Source organism: Rhipicephalus microplus, chromosome 4 (genome assembly GCF_043290135.1).
Source record: "Rhipicephalus microplus isolate Deutch F79 chromosome 4, USDA_Rmic, whole genome shotgun sequence".
NCBI classification, from domain to species: domain Eukaryota; kingdom Metazoa; phylum Arthropoda; class Arachnida; order Ixodida; family Ixodidae; genus Rhipicephalus; species Rhipicephalus microplus.
The window spans coordinates 141,746,702-141,769,774 of record NC_134703.1 but is presented as its reverse complement, the minus strand read 5'-3'; the positions used below and the strand labels follow the sequence as shown (position 1 = coordinate 141,769,774).

At 45.5% G+C, this 23,073-nt stretch overlaps 1 protein-coding gene across 1 annotated transcript in view; it reads left to right on the top strand.

Annotated features, from left to right (window-relative positions):
• The window catches only part of LOC142814420 (uncharacterized), a 66,246-nt gene that overhangs the window by 11,966 nt on the left and 31,207 nt on the right, over positions 1-23,073 (top strand). The window contains exons 2-5 of the mRNA XM_075893179.1: positions 2,402-2,546; positions 5,155-5,367; positions 17,297-17,569; positions 22,322-22,615. Of these exons, the coding sequence (XP_075749294.1) occupies positions 2,402-2,546; positions 5,155-5,367; positions 17,297-17,569; positions 22,322-22,615 (925 nt within the window). The remainder of the gene's footprint in view (positions 1-2,401; positions 2,547-5,154; positions 5,368-17,296; positions 17,570-22,321; positions 22,616-23,073) is intronic.

Genomic DNA, 23,073 nt, shown 5'->3' with positions numbered 1-23,073 from the left:
ACGCAAACGGTTACAGAGTACGCCCGGGATGCCACTGCTCGGGCTCAAGTGGCCCGCCAAATCGCACGGGAACGTCTTCTTGACTCGCAGCTCTCTCATAAGGCCCGCTACGATAGCCATCACAGAGTAGTTTCCTACTCTCCAGGTTCATTGGTTCTCCTCTCAACACCATGCCGCCACGTTGGCCTCTCTTCGAAGCTCCTGTCTTGCTACTCGGGGCCTTACAAGGTTTTACGCCGGCTTACCGATGTCACATACGAGATTGCTCCGTTGGACAGTCAGTCATCGTCGTCCGCACCCGCTACTGACGTCGTCCACGTGAGCCTCCTCAAATCATACATATCCGCATATGATCCTACTCTCCTTTAGGCGCCGAGACGGCGCTGTCAGCAGCGGGGGCTTATATGTTGCACGACATCGGCAACGAAAGAGCATCATAGACGACAAAGACGATGAAAGCGACCGTGCTCGTGTTGTTGTTGCTGCTGTTCTTCCATCTTGGCTGCAGCTGCCTCTGACTCTCTCTGTATATTTCGTAAATATATTTATTTCATTCATTCTCTCACCCCCATGACATTATGAAAGCATGTACCGTCGGCGTCTCGCAAATCTAATCAATAAAACTGATTGCTGGTCTGCGGAATTACTGAGACTGGGAGTCTCATTGCTACATTAAGTCGGCTACAATACACACCTCAAAAGCGAATACTAGTAGCAATACTTTCTGAAGATAATAAAAATCTCAATAGGGCTAGTTCAAGGAAAGATTAAAAAGATGGACAATTTTTTGAAATCGGGATTACGGTGGAACCACTGTTTCCACACGTAATGTTTTTTTCACGATATGCAACGGCACTGACACATCTTGTTCAAGATTTTTTGTTTTTTTATATTTCTGTTATGTTGCTACTAAAAATGCCGTTTTTTTCTAAACTTACATATTTTCTTCTTTTTACTTGCATTCACAAGTTCAGCTTCTCTGTTTTCATGAGCGAAAAAGTCAAGGTTGTAATAAAACTCGAAGTAAGTTAAAACCGCTTTTAAAGGACACAAGGTGGTTACTAAAAACTATAAATGTCTTATAGTCTAGAGTACCCTGGAAGTTGTCACCTGGCTGCTTTCTACTGCATTACACCTGAGAAGTTCACCACGGCTACATGCTCAAAATGACCTTGATTTTCAAGCTCTAATGGGGGCAGAAATCATTTCATACAACATAAATTTGCAACATAGATGAGCATGCATTTCTACGTACAAAATGCATTTTTGAAGACGCTATTGGTGGCAACTTCTTGAGTTTGGACATCATATTTCTGGTACTTCTGACCGCCAGATTGAGATACAATTTCTGCCACATATTTCTGAACATGCGAAGAGTGAAATTATTCAAATAAAAACCTAATATATCTTAAACAAGTATTGTGAACCTAAAGTATGTGCTGATCTTTTTCTGTCACTTTACTTTTATGATTATGAGCCAAGAATGACTCATATTTCTTCGCATTAGCTGTAGATGCAAATTACTTACAAAAACGTGTTTATCTGACATTTTAATAAACAAGAAAAAACTGTTATGGCAGGAGTAATAAAATGCCTTTTCACGTTAAAATTTTTCTTGTTCATTAAAATAATTTACACACAAGCCTTTGTTAGTTCCTTGTACTCTGCAGTTAATGTGAAGAAATATGAGCGTTTATTGGCTTATAACTATTAATATTTAGTGGTAAAAGTGTGTCTGGAAAAAGCTATGCTTTACACGTTGTTGTAGTACAAATAGAATTATTCAACTTACACAGTCGTCGTCATCACAAAAAAACCATGTATCTGGCGAAACAAAATCGTTGGGCTAGGCTACCGAATAAATTTTTTAGCAGCATCTGTCCTCAATTTGGTACTGTTGGTGGAGTCTCGCAAGTGTTGGGATGTCCACAGCGAAGAAGGTTGGAGCGGGGGATAGTAATGTTTTAACAAGATGTACGATAACGTCTTAATATGACCGACGGCCTTTTTCATAACTTTTACGCGGGCCATTTCTGACTTTCTGGCGACGATTTGGAGAAAGGATTCAAGGTACTGATCCCTCGAATAACTAAAACCGGGACGCCCATTCTTACCTTTTGTGTAGTGATAGCGTTTCACGGCTATTTTTGAACACTTAGTGCCCAGATGACGTGTCTCACAGTGAAAAAAAGTAAGTGCTCGAGACCTTGTCACGCCTGCGAAGCGCATGAGCATACTTATTGAGAAAATAAAAATAATTATTTGCGGAAAAAGACAGTCATGCGTGGACCGGATCACAAGCGAAAGATCCGCGAGCTGCGTGTTTAAAACGTCCAGGTTTATACCATACCACTAATTGCATTGGTAGCGACATTGCGAACCACTTGCACGGAACTTGCAGGAGCAACAAGTCCTTGTCCAGGACCCTCTACAAACAGCACGGTTCCCACACGAGGGCGGCATCGGAGATGAAGACGTCTGAGCAGTTCCCGCAACAAAAGAAAGCGAATCTCACGAAGTCAACAAGGCCGACTGGGCAGCCGAAGGTAAGGCCTATAAATGCCTTCGCGTCATCTTGGTTACGATATTGCCGCCGCCGCCGCCGCCGCTGCTGCTGCTGCTGCTTGCTGGTGCTTGCTGTTGCTGCTTGCTTCTGCTTGCTGCTGCTGCTGCTAATGCTTGCTGCTTGCTGCTGCTGCTGCTGCTGCTGCTTACTGCTGCTGCTGCTAATGCTTGCTGCTTGCTGCTGCTGCTTGCTGCTGCTGCTGCTTGCTGCTGCTGCTTGCTGGTGCTTGCTGCTGCTGCTGGTGCTTGCTGGTGCTTGCTGCTGCTGCTTGCTGGTGCTTGCTGCTGCTGTTGGTGCTTGCTGCTGCTGCTGGTGCTTGCTGCTGCTTGCTGCTGCTGGTGCTGGTGGTTGCTGCTGCTGGTGCTGGTGCTTGCTGCTGCTGTTGGTGCTTGCTGCTGCTGCTGGTGCTTGCTGCTGCTTGCTGCTGCTGGTGCTGGTGGTTGCTGCTGCTGGTGCTGGTGCTTGCTGCTGCTGCTTGCTGGTGTTTGCTGCTGCTGCTGGTGCTTGCTGCTGCTTGCTGATGCTTGCTGCTGCTGCTGGTGTTTGCTTCTGCTTGCTGCTGCTGCTGGTGGTGCTTGCTGCTGCTGGTGCTGGTGCTGCTGCTGCTTGCTGGTGCTTGCTGCTGCTGCTGGTGCTTGCTACGCTCCTGCTTGCTGGGACTGCTTGCTGGTGCTTGCTGCTGCTGCTGGTGCTTGCTGCTGCTGCTGGTGCTTGCTGCTACTTGCTGCTGCTGGTGCTGGTGCTCGCTGGTGCTTGCTGGTGCTTGCTGGTGCTTGCTGCTGCTGGTGCTTCCTGCTGCTGGTGCTGGTGCTTCCTGCTGCTGGTGCTGGTGCTTGCTGCTGCTGGTGCTGGTGCTTGCTGCTGCTGGTGCTTGCTGCTTGCTGCTTGCTGCTGCTTGCTGCTGCTAAAGAAACTAGAAGAGTTTCAACTTGGAAACATTGAAAACATGAGTCAGCGTAACATTTTGTGCCCCTTTTGGACAGAATGAGCGAGTTCTGCCTAAAAGAGGCACGAGCGACTATACAGTAAAATAATCAGTGAAAACGAGCAAAATAACAAATTGACACAATGAGCAAAAAAAAAGTGCGAGCAAAGTAACATACAAATGAGGCAGTGCTTAACATACCAAAGCAATACAACTCCGACACACCGAAGAATTTAGATGCAGTGCCAATAATAATAGTTATAGTGATAATATTACTACTATTATTAATAATAATAATAATACCAAATCAATAAAAAGATGGCAGGCAGATTCGCTATCGCATGCATGAATGAAGAAACAGTTATGGATGATGCAGCTTCATCGGATGGGCAGTGCGTTCCAGCTACGTATTGTTCGAGGAAAGGGTGATTTTTGGAAAAAAGTTGTTCTACATGAAAATTCTTGAACTTTCTTGCTATGGTGCGACCATGTTATTCGTGATTTTGATAGTTCAGTATATTTACCTTTATCGCTTTTCGGGTTGTTGTGATAGATTTGACAAAATCTTTCCAGTCTTTCACAGGCGCGCCTGTGCTTTGAGATTTTCAAGTTGTAATTTTCCAGGAGGTCCAAGGGGGACGTGCCTTTACAGTAAGGGTTGTAAATAAACCTTGCGAATTTTCTTTGTAAGGATTCCAGTTTTTTTTTAATATTTGCTTAAGTGTGAGGGTCCCATACAGCAGACACGTAACTGGGAGTGCGTGAATATTCGAGTTTCTAATCGAATAATCAAATTCGACTTGCGAATAGCTAGTATATTTGAAATTCGGAATAATTCCAATGGATGAATATCTGAAGCGCGGCAAAAGGCAGTGGTTCAACTTTGTCAGGCTGGGGTGGTTAAAGCTAATTTTAAGGTGCTTACAGAAAGGTATTGCGTTGAAACTTTCATCGGTGCTCTGGTTAAAAGGTGAGTGTGTGTTTATTTTAGTGAAGATTATGTCATTTCCGCATGTCATGAGTCCAGCACAAAAGGTAACACAGTCACAATGCTAGCATGAAAAATAACCAGCACTGAACTTAGACATTATAGTCCAGAGGTTCAAAAATATTTCAATAAGTGGATGACCCCAAGAAAACAGGATACTTTGAAATATTGAAAAGCGCAAAGAGCTGTACTTTATCTAGGTATCGCTGAAATTGATTTTACTTTGCAATACCATCCAATTTCTGCCAGTGAGCACATATTTTCAAAATGCACGAAACACCGTAACATTAAGGCGAGAAAGTTCGAAGTGAAGTGACGTACGTGGACTACGTTGTGTTTCTGCATGACGATTTGTAGTCTTGCAGTGGTAGTCACTAACGGCTAAATGAGCTTGAGCACACGAGCAAATTATGTTTTCGTTCTTTCTTTCGAATCTTTAGTATTCAATATTCGATTCAGCATTCGTCAATTCGGCACTATTCAATTCAATTCGAGATGGACTTTCACAATTCGCACACTTTTACTAATAACGAGATAAGGTCAAAGAGCCAGTTAAAATGATTTGCAGTGAGCGCCCGCGAATCAGAAGAAAAGCTCACAGGCCGATGAGCCTATAAGCTGTGACTCGGTTGTTCCTTCGTATGAACTCAGCGTGTGTGGTTCACTGATTTTCAGCAAGGCCAACCGAGCCGGCAGCAGCAGTCATTACCGAAAGAGCTGTCACTCTTGACGACCCAGTCGACGCCCTTTACCTTTTCCGAGGGAGTACGTCATGTCACGTCGTCCGGTAGACACCGTGACGTCGCCTCCTCGACCATGCGCTCTTCAGCGGCCCTTCCGCGGCGAGCGAACGAGTCTGCGGACGTTCAGCCAGCCCGGTTCCTTCACGTGAGTGTGCTAAGCTCTCCAATGCTGCACGGTTTATAGACAGTTATAGTCCAGCACTGGGGTCTCAGGCTCACTTCCATCAGCGGGTCGCATTCATGCATAGTTCAATCCCACAAGGGCCAGGACAGTGGAGAAGGTAAAGTGGGGGCAATATTAAGCGAGCGTTGCCATCGTAAAAAAACTGTTTATTTTTTGAAATCTTAGGTACATGTCGTTAATCATGTGGCTAAAATCTAGACGTAATAATAATGAAATCTAACAATCATGCGAAGGAAAGCATAGGGAATGTTATGTAAGACAATTAGCCATGCCCCTGTGACGGGAGGCAGAAAACGGCGTCATTTTCATCTCGTCCTCTTTCATTAACCTCTTAATCTCGACACGTGAAGAAAAAAAAGTGGGTGAAAAGGTGGCTTGCCGTGGGCAGGAATCTAACCGACACCTTCGAATAATGCGTCCAAAGCTCTCCCAACCTAGCTACCCGGCGGCTATCTCCTCGTCCACTTTACCGGGTGTATATGTGAATGAAACGTGGGAGCGTCAGTCAGCGCCGTCTGCAGCAATGACAGCGAGCGTGGAACACTTTTTCTGTCTGTTTTGGGGTCACGTAGCACGTGATCTTATTACGAGTTTGCAGCTGATCAATAATCCCTCGCATACTACGAGCCCTGATGTATATACACTTTTCCCTTCAGAACCGAGACGTAGATTCTGAATAGCTTTTGTTTCACGCTCATGCTTCAACACACGGTAATCACATAGGGTACCGCGCGAAAGCAATGCTTTTCACCAGTAGCCCACGAACATTCATATTAGAAAAAAAACGTGGCTGATCCCCATATCTAAGAATCGGTATTATATCACGAAAGTTAAAAGTTCTTACACAGAGGTAGTTGACCGTTCATTGTGCACTGTTTCAGCAACAGTTACAAAAAAAATGCTAAGTCAAGCGAAGAGTGGCAAGAAGCAGCTCGAAACTTGCAGCGCACGAAATTAGCGCACACAGCACGAGCGCGGATTAACAACTGTCACAGCTCGACACTCTAAGCGCGCTGTTCAAACAGAAAGAAATGCGTACGAAACGAGCTCACAAGTATACGCAGGACAAGTGCTAACAACTTTAACAATCCTTACTACGCAGTGTGAATCAGCTCGCTCCTTTCGTAAACGTGTCTGAGGCGGCGAACGAAATGACCTTCATTCACTCTCGATACGAGTCTGAGAAATAAGCGCGGAGACGAGACCACGCTCCGCGGGGGTGGCACGCGACGACCTAAATTTAGAGTGTGCCCAACGCGAGGAAACACGCTGTTTCGGAGCTCTGAGAACCGCCAAATGGTGTATGGTGTACACAAATGGCTTGCCATTAACATACTTCGCAACGTATTCACTCCGTGGCACAGTGGTTAGATAGCGCTGCGCGCTGCGAATCAAGAGGTTAATTGCTGTTTCAACACTGCACGACAGAATCTTTTCTTGTATTTTTTTCTTTGCAATCTGTTCGTATATATTTTGAAAAGTCATATCTATGATGGATGTACGTCAGTGGAGCCCTGGTTGACCCCGGCATAAAATAATTTCGTGTTAATAAAGAAAAATATGGGTGTGAACAGTCACGTGAGCGTTGCAGGCCGCAAACGATTGGGTGGAGGGCCGCATGTTTGAAACCCCGCGTTTAGTGGGAAGCGTGCTTAGCGGAAAAGCAGGATCTAAATGCGCATATGCAATACACTAAACGACTCGTAGCGCTTACCATATATGCACGCTATGTTTCTACTTTAGCGTGACCGTGTTTCCGTGGATTACGTAGTGCACATGAAGCATGGCTGTGATTTCAGACGGCCACTTCGAACTGAAGTTGCCGTTATTGTTCAAGGCTTCACCGTTCATACGCAAACAATGATCGTTAAATGGCTTCCCTCGTATGCCTTCATATAGCTTCGACAACCAAGTATTACGAATAACTGCGGAGAAATCTTGAGATCGCTGCCAATTTCAAACGTTCCTTAGAGGGTGCCTGGAGTGTACGTCAGGAATAGATAGAAGGATGTCTCCACCCTGAAAGTCTGCGGGTGGTTCCACACAAAGTTTTGGAGCGTCGAAGATGAAAAATAACGCTACGTCGTTGAAGCATCTTCAGCTTCAGCAAAAGTGCATGAAATTCCACTCGCAGTGGCAATGTTTTGGCTACCTTCCACCAGGGACGAGAGATAAGAGTAAGACTGAACAGGCTAGCTTAACTTCTCCCGAGTAAACGTCGTATTAGATTCAAGTTACGTCAAACCATGAGCCTTCGAATGCCAGTGTAGTCGATGTGTTTCGTGAGCCACATTCTACACATCTTTCGACAGTCTTCCCCCTCTGTAAAACTGCCAGACGACTGGAAAATTGCCGAGGGAATACCAATTTTTAAATCTAGAGATAACAACTCACCTAAAAACAACCGTCTAAACTCACTCACATGCACCTGTTGCAAAATACTCGAGCACGTAATAGCTTCCCACGTCTAAAGTCACCTCGAGGCTAAGAAATTCTTCTTCCATTACAAGCACGGATTCAGAAAGGGCATGTCATGCGAAACACAGTTATTATAATTCACTACTGATATTCGTTACAACATCAATAATGGCCTACAAAATAACGGTATATTTTGGTACTTTGCTAAATCCTTTGACCGTGTGCCGCATTGCTGTCTTACTTCTAAAATATCTGCCCTACTATCAGGCTCCCTCACTTTATCATGGCTACGATTTTTTTTTCTTTCGCAAGCAGTTTACAACCATGAATAATTCTTCCTCTACCTCTTCCTGCGTCTTTTCTGGTGTCCCACAAAGTCGCGTTTTTGGCCTACTACTCTTTATCATCTACATCAAAGACCTCCCATCTAACATATAAATTATCAGAATCTTCGCAGATGACTGCATGTTCTACAGACCCAGAAAATGGCCCAACCACCACTTCATCGTTCAAGATTATTTTAACATCATGTCTAACTCGTGTAACGCTTGGCTCATGACCCTATAGATACTAGTAAATATAAAGTGTTTTCCTTTGAACGTAAACAAGTTATTTCTAACATTACTTCCTGCAAATATATCGGCGTCTACCTTACACCAACACTTTTCTGGCCTGAGCACATCCCTGCTGTCTCTGCAAAATGCTCGCAAACATGAGGCTATTCGCTCCGAAATTTTCTTCGATGTCCCTCTAACGTTCGCAAACTGTCTTACCCAACTTTTGTCCGCCCTCAACTTGAATACGCCTTGTCAGTTTGGTCCACCTCCGCTCATTTTGAAATTAATATGTTTGAAGGAATTCAGAACAGAGCCACCCGTTTCATTTCCAGCATCTACTGGAGTATTTCGAGTGTGACTCAGATTAAACTCGATCATTCACTACGACGGTTATATGTTCATCATCAAGTGTCCTTGTTTTATCTGTTTTATAAATACATCTACCGTAACAAAACATTATTGTCACAACTAGAACACCCTCTCCCCACATCACGCAGGTTATATAAACATCTCAGCTTCACCAGAATCTTCCGTAACACATACGCGTTTAACACATTAGCAAAACCGCGAGCCATCCACCTGTGGAATGATCTTCCCGATGATATCGCCTCTGATGGTATATAGCCCTAACACGTTTCGACACAAACTGGAGATTTTTTTCCAATATAGCACTGAGTTATTTTTTTTCTTTTTCTTTCCACTTTATTGAGTAACTTCCAAGCTCTTTTATATTGTCAAGTGTTGCGAGTTTCATTGATCTTTGTGATCCGTCAAATTGACTGAAGGCATTGTTATTTTTGAAGCACTCCCGTTATTTTTAATGTGCACTGAAGCGTTGTTCTTCATGTGTTTGATTGTGATTTTCATTGTAACCCCCCTCACTCAATGCCTTCGGGCATTCAAGGTATTTTTCAATAAATAAATATATATCCACACATCTAAATTTACAAAAAAATGACATCAATCCACTTGCTAAGACTAGACTCAAAATTAAAAAAACGCGTTATAGGCAAAGGCATGCTTCGCACGAAATTGAGTGTTACTACGCTGGGAATTCGCCGTAATTATCAGTTCAGCAGAAAACCTGTTACAACATGGGGAGGTGCAATAACGTATAAAAAATCTCATATTCTGAAGAAAGGAAACAGAGCAGGAGTAGAGCGTGTGCATGTGGTAGTAATGCAGGGCTATCTACGGTACTATTGATAATTCAGCCACTATATATATATATATATATATATATATATATATATATATATATATATATATATATATATGTTTGTGTGTGTGTGTGTGTGTGTATATATATATATAGTTAAAAGATATATTGATAGTGCAATCAATAACTAGGTTGATAGTATTCGCGACAGTATAAAATCCACTACGTGAACTCATTGCAGCATAAACTTTGTTCGCCATTATATGCAACAGGAGGGGCAGGCTGTAGTTTATCGAAAGTAGCACTATCGATAGTTTATTTTTTTATTTATTTGATTACAAATACTGCTGTCTCACAGTTCGAGACATTGCAGGAGTGGGTCCATAACAGTGAATACACACTAAGCTAACAAAACACATGGTTTGGTAGTTCATTCAAAAAACTATTGGTAGGCAACTTTCGGAAAGAAACATCCAGAATATTCCACAATTCCACTGTAAAAGGAAAAAATGAAAACTTAAAACAATCTAGAAATGGCATGAAGGGTGTGATGTTAATGGGGTTTGACCTGCGAGTGTTTGCAACGGAGTTGGCAAAGGAAAAGGGCATGTTAATGGTGATTATCTTGTTCACGATTTTATGTAAACTGCCGATACGCTCGCAAGTACGTCTGTGTTCAAGTGATTTGAATGATAGTCGTACAGCGTGTGACGAAGGCGAAAAATTGTGATTATAACGGTGATATATGAATCTTATTGCTTTTTTTTGAACACCTTCCAAGTGTGCTATGTCGCATGCGCAGTGAGGTGACCAGACAACGGAGGCGTATTCAAGAACAGGCCGTATCAGGGATTTGTATGCTGTTAGTTTGCATTCGTGAGTTGCACCTTTTAACGTTCGCTTCAAGAAGCCCAATTTTCGGAGCGCTTTCGAGCAGATTAGGTTTATATTTTTATGCCATTTTAAGTTCGGTGAGAATGTTACGCCAAGATACTTGTATTCGTTGACATGCTTCATGTTCTGGCCATAGGAAAAACGTAGGGGTTCCTTCTTGTTTGTGAATGTTGTTGTTAGTTATGCTATGGATAGTTGAAAAATCACAACGTATCCAAGCAGTGAATGATGATATGTGGGGTGAAGCGTCTGTCCGTGCGTCCGTCCGTCTGTTAGTCTTTTTGTCTGTTTGGCTACGAGCACGAGCCACGGCCATCCGCTCCGCTTCGTCCACGCCCCACCAACGAGGCGACGAGCACGAGCCACCACGGTGCTCCACGCCCACCGCTCTGCTTTTTTCATGCCCCACCAATGATCCGCCACTTGCGGTGACTATCCAGCAGACAGAGAGGTACTCGTACTCCGCGCATCCAGGTACAGCCCACGCAGCAGCCAATCAGAGAGTAGCAATGCAGCGCCACCTAGAATATCCTCACTCAACTGCAGTTTGTTTGTACCTCTATGAGACAGCGCCATCTAATATACAGTTCGGAAGATACTGTCTTTCTTTTTTCTCGTTTTTCTTTTTTTGCCGGTAGGGCCTGACGCCGGATAAGTTTAGACCATGAGAAGCTTCGCCCCTAAAAAAACTATTGGTGCTATCAATAATCTGTTTTCCTGTGCATGCATCACATCACTATATGACGTCATGCAGCACTAGTGGCTCTAACGCTGTCACGCAGGTGTCACATTCGTAGAATATGACGCCATGACATAATTATGCACAATGAAGAACGACCACAGCGAATTTCAATGTCACCAAAAATATTACATATCGAAACTAATCCAAAGCTAGCACTTAATCTCTGTTTAAGCAGCCATTTTAATGTGACTGTGCAGCAGGCGTAGATACATCTCAGATAAACATGGGTCAACTGTAGAGGACATGCAAAAAACCACAAAATAATGCATTCTGACATATGCATAAAAACTAAAAGATAAAAACACGCATGAGAAAGTAAATAAATCATCAGGAGACTGAACACGTGGTACTATAGTGCAGTTACAAGGCACATAAAGAGCAACACAAGGTCAACGAAGTGAAAACCAGAGCGTGACGCAGGACAGTGACAGAGACGGACGAAGCGCTGAACTTACAACCCCTGTCACTGTCCATGTGTCAGCGCTATTTTTTATTTCGTTGATCATGTACCTATTGGCCCAGATAGGCACCTTAAAGCAATAAAGACATTCAAGAATGTTTTTTGGGTAGTTATTTAACGCGGCTTGACACCGAATTCACAATCTTGGGTTTCATAATGTAATATGGCGTCAGTAATTAAATTCCAAGCATCACAACTCGCTGCAGATTCCGCTTACGATATATTCTAAGGTGTTCTTATGATTACTGACCCTACCATATTATATTCCAGATTTAAATCGATTATTGCGTCCCTCATTATAAAACGACAGGGCGTGCAAACACAGGCACAAGGAAGTTTGAACATCATAGATGCACACTAACTGGAGGTACGCGCAACGGTGAAAAAGAAGGCACCGAAATTTATCTCCACTTGCCCAACGGCAAGTGGAGAATTTTATTTGGTCCCGAGAAGACGAGAATACCCCCGTCAGAGTGTACTGTCTGGGGGCCCCACCCACGAAGGCACCTTAGCTGCTGGTCCTTTGTGGAACTGGTGATGAGCTGGAGCCAGTATTCCTCAGTGGAAGGAGACTCTGAGCCCCCGCGCCAGTCGTGACACTGTCACAGCATGTGTTGAAGGGTGTATCTCGGATGACCACAGCGCGGACAGCGTGGGTCTATTCCGTCTATTAATTTGGACCAAATGAACGGACATGGATATGTTTGTCGATAACATTCGCAGGGTGATTGCCTGTGGTCTGTTTTGTTGTGGGTGTGGAAGCAGAAACTTCCGACGCCCCTGTTGATAGTGCTTACAGACCTCGTCAAAAGTGAGAAGAGGGTCCCTTCGCCACTGTCCTATCTCGGCCTCCGAGTGCCCACTTCCGGAGCGGTGAATTAGACCTCACATCCGGGAATGTGCAATTTCGTTGGCATTCGAGATTTTTTCATGAGCATCCCTGCTCACGTGACCAGTGAACCAAGTTAGATGCTTTTTGTCTGTCCATGATGCAGCAGAGAGAAGGCGAGCTGGCTTCTTTGCACACCAAGCCTTTCATAAATGCTCTAGTGGCGGCTCGCGAGTCCGTGTAAATAGTATAACGGTTCATAGTCGTCATGGCGATGGTCACTGCCAACTGCTCGGCTGTGTCGAAATCTGAATTTTTAAGCGTAAGTGGTGTGAGCAGCTCTCCCCGTAATTAATTAGCTGCTGCAACAAAGTGATTGGAAGCTGCGTATTGTGCTGCGTCAACGAAGGCGACGTTGTCCTCAATCGTAGCCGCTGTTCGAAGAAAGGCTCTGGTCCTTGCTTTGCGTCTGTCGTAATTGTATTGGAGGTGCATGTTTCTAGATATCTGAGATGCAGAAAACATTTCTCTGACTTTAATTGGGAGCGCACATTCTCTCTGTCTGGCGATGGGAGACCATATACAAATGTGCGCTAGTAACTGTCGGCCAGCTTCCGTGGAAGCCACTCTTGCAACTTGCATGACCTGCTGGGCCTATACTATTTCTTCAAAGGCGTTGTGGACACCCAGAGCCAATAGATTTTCTGTACGGGTGCTCTTTGGGAGACCGAGTACCTTTTTTATGCACTTGCGAAATATTGATTCTAATCTTGCTTTACCCCCCCCCCCCCCCTGCTCCACTTGTGGACCAGTGCAATGTAGTTGATGTGGCTCATTAGGAAGGAGCGAAAGAGTCTCGGAAGGTTCTCTTCGGATAAAACCCGTCGCTTGTTGGCCACCCTCATGATTAATATTGTCATGGAATCGGCTTTGGCTGCGACGCATTCTAACGTGTAGGCATTACTGCCATCCTCCTCCAGGAACATACCAATAATTATAACTTTCTTTACGATCGGAATAACGGAGCCGTTTGCTGTGGTGATCAAGATATCGGGAAAGCTTCCTTTCTTTACACCGATTGTTGGCCGGTAAAGAAGCAGTTCCGATTTGTTAGCCGACAAGCAGAACCCTACCTAGTGAAGAAAATCTTGAATCACCCTAATCGTTGTTTGTAATTGCTCTTCGATTCACCCATTGACCAGACATTGACCAGACATTCATGTCGTCGACGTAGAAGGCATAACGAAGACCGTCAATCTCGGCCAGATTGCTGGAAAGTGTCTCAGCGATAAATTAAATAAAAATGGTGAGAGCACTGCCCCTTGTGGGGTGCCTCTGGGTCCAAGATCAAACGTCTTCGAGCCGAGCGATCGTAGGCAAATCGTAGCTTTTCTATTCTCAATAAATGCGCTGATCTAGTTGTAAAAATGCTCTCCTAGACTCGCCTATTTATTGGAATAAAGTATGTGAGAGTGTTTGACATTGTCGAAGGCCTTTTCAGGTCAAGTGCCAGAACAGCTCTGGTGTCTCTGGAGACCTTGTCAATTATGTTTTAAAAGCAACATTACATCTTACGTAGACATGGACGGCCTGAATTCAATTAGACTAAACGGAAGGAGATTCCTCGGCAAATTTAGTGGCCCTCTTGAGGATGACGTACTCGGCGACCTTCCCCACACATGAAGTGAGAGAAATCAGCCGGAGCGAGCCAAGCTTCAAGGGTTTCCCAGGATTCGGGACGAGGTTGATGGTCGCGTCGCGTCACTCCATTGAAACCTCGCCGGTATCCCATACTTCGTTGATTTCATTCGTTAGAAGACCGATATCTTCGTCGGCTAAATTCTTTCTTTTACTGATCCTATCGGGACCCGGAACTGATCCGCAGTTGAGCTCGTATAGAACCTCTCGTACCTCTGCGCACGTGAAGAGAGAGCCAAGAGGGTCCGTACCGTTTTCAGGTACAGCAGGGGGTCGCTATTGTCTGAGCCGGATTCTGTGCAAAGATATCTCGAGGCGAGCTCATCGGCAATTTGTGTTTCTGTCAGACCAGAGTTCTTTAGGTTGTGGATAAGTCTGGCAATCGTAAGCCGCTGATTGACTTTGGATAGTTTATCCCCCAGTAGATGTTTTAGGAGGTTACACTTCGCACCACTCCTCATTTGCTGATCGACGGCATTGCATACTTCGTCCCGTTGCTGTCGAGCAAACGTTTCACTATGCTCATCTATCTATATTAAGTTCAGCAATGTTTTTGCGTAGGCGTCGGTTTTTAGCTTCCAGCAGGTGGGCTAGTCGACTGTCCATGTGCTCTATCTCTCTTTCTGTCTCCCCTTCCTCTGTGAAAGCAGTAACGTCTTCTTTAAGGTGAGTGATTTATTCATTTACTTAACCTATTTATTCTCGTCTTGTTTTCTGATATCTCAAAAGGTTCCAGTTCGTTACGTAATATTTTCTGAGCGATGGTGAAGAGATTCTTATCCCAAGGCTGCTAATGCAGCGATCACTGCTAAGAGTCTCTTGTGTGTTGGTCCATACGGGTTCCTCTGAATTGCTAACCATGGTAAAGTCTAGTGTGGTATCCCTGCTAACCGAGTTGCCTATTCTGGTGGGGTATCGTGGATCGGTGACCAACGTGAGACTACAAGCTGTAATATGTGCCGCGAGAGTCCTTGATATAGCCCCAATCTTGATGGTGCGGTAATAAATTCCCCTCTTATGATGAGCGTTCGAACACCTGCAATTTTACACGCTTTCTGGAAAGGAGCATGAAACGTCTCTTTTTTCTCGGTTGGTGAGCTGTAAATGTTTAGATGAAAACGGATTGTTTAAGTTTAGCGTTTGGTAAACTGCTTGGGCCCTTCACTGGGCCTGCAGTATTATGTAAATGAGCTCGATTATTATGTGTTCAATTTTCAAGTCAGGCCTTACGTCACGACGTAAATATGCGAGATTATTTGAGACGAGTGTCGCTACGCCCCTCTTGCCGTCCTTCAAATGCGTTTCAGCACGATAGTCCCGAAGAGCGATAACATCGGTGACCGTTCCCTGGGGGAGGATTACTGATGGTCTTTCGGTAGCAGAGCTAAGTAAATGTTGCAATACTGCCTTTCCTTTGCATATCTATCTGATCGACGTGGGCTTCTACATGAAAATGTCAAGGTAATAAATGCGAAGCATTGCTTTGCGAACTTCAGTGACTTTGAGCGTGTCTATCTATCTATCTATCTATCTATCTATCTATCTATCTATCTATCTATCTATCTATCTATCTATCTATCGAGCCACCTGCGACTGTTAGCTCTCCTGGCCGGTTTGATAATGGTATCGATACCAAACTTGGCATGACATAACCTGATTGTATGAAGAACATAGTTGATTAGTCATAACACGAAAATCATGACATGTACGTCATGAATGTCATGATTTATATTTCAAGGCCCTGCAGCTCTTGCAGTGGTTGCGTTCACATGGCATATTGCAAACCTGGTATGGTATGACATGATTGCATGGCAAAGAGAAGCGACCGACCCCAACATGAAAATCACGTCATGCGTGTCATGTAAAAACATGATTACATGCCACGCTCATGATGCGCTCGTGGCCGTTTCGTTACCGTCAAACATACCAAATTATGTTATACAGTACGTGAATTGATGACAAAGGTATGTGACTGAAGCAAACATAATAATCATGAGATGAGTGTAATGTAACAACATGACTACATGCCACGCTCATGATACACTCGCAGCCGTTGCGCTTGCTCCACATATATCAAATTCAGTGTTACGTGACGTCAAAGGTGACGAAGATATATGACAGGTGAAAGCATGACAATCATGACGCGCGTGCCATGTAAGAACTTGACAACATACACCGCTCATGATGCGCTCGCGGCAGTTTTGCTTGCTTCACATGTACCAAACTCGGTACTACGTGACGCGAACGAACAACATAGGTAAATGATGCATCCGAACATGATAATCATGACATGCGTGGCATGTAACAACATGACTACATGCCACACTCATGATGCGCTCGAGGCCGTTTCGCTACCTTCACATATGCCAAATTTTGTATTACGTGACGCCAATGGATGACCAAGGTAACCCATCGGCATAGAGTAATGTTACTCTATGGCATCGGCGCGAAATGCAGCACGTCGCATTTCACACCGGTTGCCGTCGGGCCGCGCCAAAGGATGCTGGTCGCACCTAGCGTCGACTATGAAGTGCTCGCGTTTCGCGAACGTAGCGTCACCGTATGTGCCCAGCGTGCGCACGCGTCAACGCTACATTGGAGTATATTGGGCTCTTCATGATGCACTCGCGGCCGTTTTGCTAGCTCCACATATACGAAATTTGGTGTTACGTGAGGGCTTTGGATGGCGAAATGTATGAGTGGTACAAACATGATCATCCTGACACGCGTGCCATGTAAGAACATGACAACATACCACGCTCGTAGCGTGCTCGCGGCTGTTTCGCTAGCTCCATATATACTAAATTCGGTATCACGTGACATGAATAGATTACGAATGTCAACGACAAATCAAAACATGATAATCATAACACGGGATGAGTCACGTATGGCATCATTTACCTCCACCTCGTAACGTTGTGCTTAGTTTGAAGTGACATATACACATTTCTCATTCATGCTTTGCATATTATCCATTCCCAGTGTACGTGGGATCTGCCAATTTTTTTTATTTCATCTTTATGCGAGTTCCTCAATATGTCATCCCCTAAAATCATATTCCTCAAATTTATATCGTTATTTTAGGACGTAAAACCCCGAAATTTATTCATATATTCAATTTCCGTGCATGCAGATGCCGAAGAATCTGCGCGAAAGCATGTCGCCGCAGCAGCGCGAGTTGTACCGGGACTTCCAGCAAGAGCCGGGGGGTTTCTCGCCACTGTACAGCATCCCCCGCGAGAAGATGCACGACGCTGAGGTGCGGGCCTCACTGCTCGTCTACGTCCGCTCCGTCATCGATGAAGCTGTCGAGTGCGTCAAGGTCATCACCGCTTGCGCCCTCGGGGAGTCGCAGTCGCAGCCCAACACTCTGCACAAGTGGGATCCCAAGGCCAGCGTTCGGAACGTGAGTCGCGTCCACGCAAATCTCTTCCATTCCGTGTGCTGCACACCTACATGTACACCCCTTTAGCTGGGCCGGAAGGAATATCATCACCTGTAGGCCACGGAGGAAAACGTTGGGCACACGGAGGAAAGCCTGCAAGCAGCCGCTGACGTAGTCGATCGCTACGCAGAGTGTTGCGGACTCCAGTGTATCAGAATTTGTGCATCTTAGAATTTGTGCCTATGGGCACCACAAAACTGCGTCTCTCCTTGGCTAGTGGCCCCATACGTGAGACTAAAAAAGTTTGAATTCTTGGATTTTTCGTCCACAATCATAAGAGAGTCGACAAAACACTACCAAAGGTTCGCAAGGTCGGGGACCAAGTATAGGCCGAAAGGTCCGACGCGTCTCCAACAAGAAAGAGGGATTACGAAGCAAGGACGCTGTGCGGCTATAGGTCATGCCTTCGTAATCAGCCGAGTTTTATACTCGGTCCCCTTTCTCTACTTGCAGACGCATTATGCAGAGAAAGTCGAGGCAACCATCCGCAAAGTGATTAAGAGGGCCCTTGGCCTCCCTGTCACAGCATCTAACGCGAGAATTCACGCACTGAGAGTAGTGTTGAGTTTTTAGTTTAGTTTATTTACCACGTACAGTTGTACAGTAAGTGGCTGGGACAGAAAAAAAAAGCTGTATAAAACAGCTTGACAAAGCCCCATATCCCCATGGCAACTGTGGCAACAAATACGGCAAAATCAAATTTTAACACAGGATAGCTTAAACCAGCAATGCATATGCTTTGCATCAAAACAAAAAATTAAACAAACTATACTTACCGAAAACGCAATTGCTATACATCGATAGAAAGAAGTAATCAAACAGAAAATAATACTACACACAAATAATAAAGCATATTTAAAAAAAATATTAGAGAGCATACGAACATTTTTTAATTAATTTCTAATTTTTTTAGTATAATCGGCAAGCAATAACTCAATGTCTGAAAGCCATAATTTGTGTGCGGTCTCGGCACATGCCAATATTCAGAGTGTCGGTTTAGGCGCGTTCAAGGATTTAATTGCAAGTTAGGTAAACTACGTATATAGCCGCGATCTTTTATGGTATCAGATCTAAAAGAGACCCCTAAAGAATATTCATAGAGCAGGTTTAATTTGATTATTTTGTATTTTGCAAATATTTGTGAAGTATGGGCATTAAAAGGGAGGTTAGCAACATATCGTAGCGCCTTTTTTGTAAGATAATTAGATTAATAATAGATTGCTTTGTTCCATTACCCCAAATTAGGTTGCAGAACCTCAGATGCGATGTAAAGAGCGCATTAAATATCAGATGTTTTTGAGGAACTGGCAATAAACCCTCAAATTTTTTCAAGACACCGAAGACTTGGCAAAGCTTATTGTATAAAAATTCCGTGTGAGAATCCCATTTCATGTGTTCATGGAAAACAACGCGTATTTCGATGCGAGTGAACACTTTTCAAGAGCTCACGAAAGCACACTTCACGAACCAATGCACACGTCTAACACAGCAAAAGTCGCAACGGCATCTGATGGACCGGCTCCACTCGAAACTTGACTTTCACACTCAGTAGCCGGTACAAGTGCCCAAACTCTGTAGACGCGCCGCCACAGTTGGGCCTCTCCCCACAAAAATAAATGTTCGAGGCAAGCTTTTGGCCATCACCCTTCGAACCACCGGCAAAAATAATTACCGACCTTGATGTGCCGTCAATAAAGTTGTTTCTCTCTATCTCTCTCAACAAATATAGATAGGAAAGATCATAGTGGTCGTCGTCAGGCGAGGGCGCGTCACTATGCCAATGAACATGGAGTCTTTTAAGATTTGGCTGGTCCTGACAGCGGGGAAGGGGGGGGGGGGTATACGGCAGCGCCAATTCACAAGGAAAAGCAAGTAGATAGACTCACTTCCAAAGCTCCTGGCACAACAGAAGAGGAAGAAGTACCTATTGTCCTGTAGCTGCCTTTGATCCCCGAAATCAATGTATTATATCAGATTCGCATGGTGCATGCAAAAATTATGAAGCTTGTTATATCACACCACTATCGGGAAAAATAGGGCACAACTATAGCAACCGGGGAACTGATCCTACTCATGGTTACCTAGCTTGGATTCCAAGCCACCAGGGCCTTATGGGGAATGAAGCCACGAAAACGGCAGCCCAAGCACTCGTTCATCGGTGTTTCATTTAGATCCTGAGTACCTCGAACCCGAAGGCGGATATCTGCTCACATTCAAAGATATTATGACCTATTACAGTAATAAGCATCGTCAATAGCCACCTCCTGCAAAGGAGCTGTGAAAGGCTAATTAACGCAGCTTGCTTAGACTTTTCACTATTAATTTTTTTGGGCCCGGCAATCGTGCAACATTTTGCTTCCTTTACTGGCAAGTGCCAATACTATGGGCAAGTGCCTGACACCTACCATATCGTTCGTGCTTGTCAGCTCAACTCAGCTCTTCCCCCAAACCCTTCCCCAACCCGGGAGGAGTAGGAGGTGACCCTGTTCTGTTGCTCGGGCCTTCAGCCCAAAGTGCGCTGGTACGGAGCGGGTAAGCTGGCGACTGTCACCAATGGGGTCCCGAAATAAGGACTCCATTCAAGAAGGAGCCTTTGAAGAGCTGCTTCTCTCTTTTGTTTTAGATGCGAAGCAGCTCTTTATCTATTCGTGTCTCGGCACCAATGTGCCGCACCGCGCTCCCCTCACCGCAAGTGATGGGGCTGTGCCAAGTAGGTCAAGCCTTCCTTTGCAGTGTGCGGTGATGGCACTCTCTTTCACCTGTCGCGTGCTCGCCACGCGTCATCTCTCTCCGGCTTCACCTTCTCCTCTACGCGCATCGTTCGAGCGCACATTGAGCGAACACTCTTTCACCTCGTTTATCTGTGATGGAGAGGACGTCGAAAACCGAAGCTCCTTCGCGCGCCGAAACATGAGCCGAAGTGATTTGCCCAAACCCGGCTGTCACTAGCGTTGCCAGGGTTGGCACACCTGATCGCGTTCGCGAATAGTGATGTCACGCCTGCAACACCAACGAGGCGCGAGTCAGAGAAACCGGACGCAAGCATCGGTAGTGTAAGACCAACAATACCAACGAGGCACGAATGAAGCCCGCCGATCGCGTTTGATAATGGAGAAGGCGCGCGGGTAACATTGACGAGACGCGAGCTAAGGAAGCCGAGCGGAAGTGCCGACAGCGGAAGGTACACGCCAGCAAATCCGACGACGTTGTGATGACGACGTCATCGGCAACGTCTCCAAAGCGCCACGCGCTCTCCGCTGAAGCGCCCGCCCCTAATCGCCGGGCTTCGCTGGCCTATCCGGAAGCGTCTCGCCGTCGCTCGCGCACGCGCGTCGCGAGAGCCATTCGCAACGCCGCCAGCAACGTCGGGGCCGACTCCCGCTTCCGACAAGACTTCCTCCAAGGTAGCTTCGGTCACAGTTGCCTCGCGTGCGACTGTCCGTGGTTCTATGACCACCTGTCCAATGTCGGTTCCGTCCGCAACCGCAGACAGCTGGAGGCGGCGGCCGAAGTGATTCGACGCGAGTTCGGCAGGAGCGACTTCGCGGTCTGCGCTACTTGCAAAAAGTCACGGACGTCGGGCAATGTTCCGACGATGAGCTTCACGCGCGGTTACCGTTATCTGCCCCACCCGTCGGATCTTTCCGATCTCAACCGTACTTCCAGCACCCGCGTTGACGCCCGTTTTAACCAAGTCCCTAGTTCCACGAACGGAACCCTGATGCGAAGCATCAGGGTTCTGTTCCAAACAATCCAAACAATTGGTTCCAAACAATGGGTTCCTCGATCCAAACAATCTGGGCTTCTTTGGTCAGGAATACCAGACCAAAGAAATAGAGCTCACGTTTTGAAATTGCTACAAATACTCACATCGCCACTTCGTCACTTTTAGCGACCACCGTATATTATCTTGGAAGAAAAGAAAAACGTATCAAGCATAAGTATAGGCTAGTGTGTATTTTTGTTTTAGACGAACTTATGGCTGATTGTGCGATGTGCATTTAGTTGTTTAGTGATAATGTGCGTTAACCTTTGCCTACAGTATACTTGGTTCGTATTCTTTATAGCATGTGATGCGTTTAAAGTTGCACTATCAACAGCCCAAGTTCGCGGGAGGTGGATCCACTACAGATGTAAATTTTTGATATATTAGGGCTTATTGTTTGTAATCTACCTGGTGACTGCATAGGTTGGCATGCCAAGTACAGCATGAAACATTTATTTCGAACTTACATTCCCAGACAAAGCGGTAATTAAGCTTTATCGAAAATTTCGCGTCTCGCCAACTTTTGCGGTTGTTAGTACGTATGTTGTGTTCGAGGGCAAGCATTCTCAGACGTCCTGAAATTTCAGCTAGGTGCTGGCTTGGCGTGCACCCAGGGTTGCTGTTGGTGGCTACTTTTCGCCAAATTGACTGCTTTTCGACCCTTTTGGCGACGCAAATTTCCATTTGGTGCCACGACATTTTTCTGGCTACCCTATAAACTTCTAGTTTTTCATAATCAAAATGGATGTATTTATTCATCAATAGAGAAGACCCTGTTCCTATTCAGTTTGGCTACAAATCAAGTTAGTTGATAATACTATATGACGTGGCTACTTTGGCTACCTCTAAAGCTTGAGATTCGGCGCCTTTTGAGGTCTACCCAACGACAACTCTGAATGCACCTCTGTCGACGTAAGCGTTGCCCTGCAGAGTCATGGTTACCGCAGGTGCCCCTGCCACCGGTGCTCAACCTTCCCACGGTGACGCTGGATCACGTGCGTTCTCGCGAGGATGTAATGGAGACGGACACAACAGCCGGATCGCACGGCCTTCGGCACGGTGTGCGGTCGCCCAAGCTTGGCTTCTTTGCGCGTCTCATACCGGGCCGGCAGAACCAGAGCCACGCGGGATCGCTCAGCCAGAGCGTGTGCGAGAAGGACGACGAGCGCAGTCAGATGACTACGAGCATGAGGTCCAAGCCGTCCAGCTGGAAGACGCTGTCCGTCTTTTCGCAGATCCTGGTGAGTTCACGCGGCTCAGGAGCATCATTCACAAATATTCCGAGTGAGTGTGCAGCCTGGCGCCTCTTCTCGTAATGTGTGATGTTGCACTGTTGCCCACACCCCCCGCTTACTGGCGTACAACTGGCACTGATCTGCGACGGCTAACATTACTGAATGACACGTGTTCATAACACAGGCTATAGCACAGGCTAACATTATTTGATAGCTGCCATACTGGATAATTTTGACTTATACTGGCTACATATCAGTAATTGAGTGGTAATGTTGCAATATTATTGGCTTGCTGCTGGAAAGTGCGAGTTCCCACTGTGGTAGAGTAGTTATGGTCCCCGCTGCTTACCATGAAGTCACGTGTTCAAACCAAGCTGCTGAGGTTAAATTTCTGTGGAGACAAAATGCTATAGTGGTCCAAGTACTTAGATTTAGGTGCAAGTTAACGAACCCCAGCTGGGCAA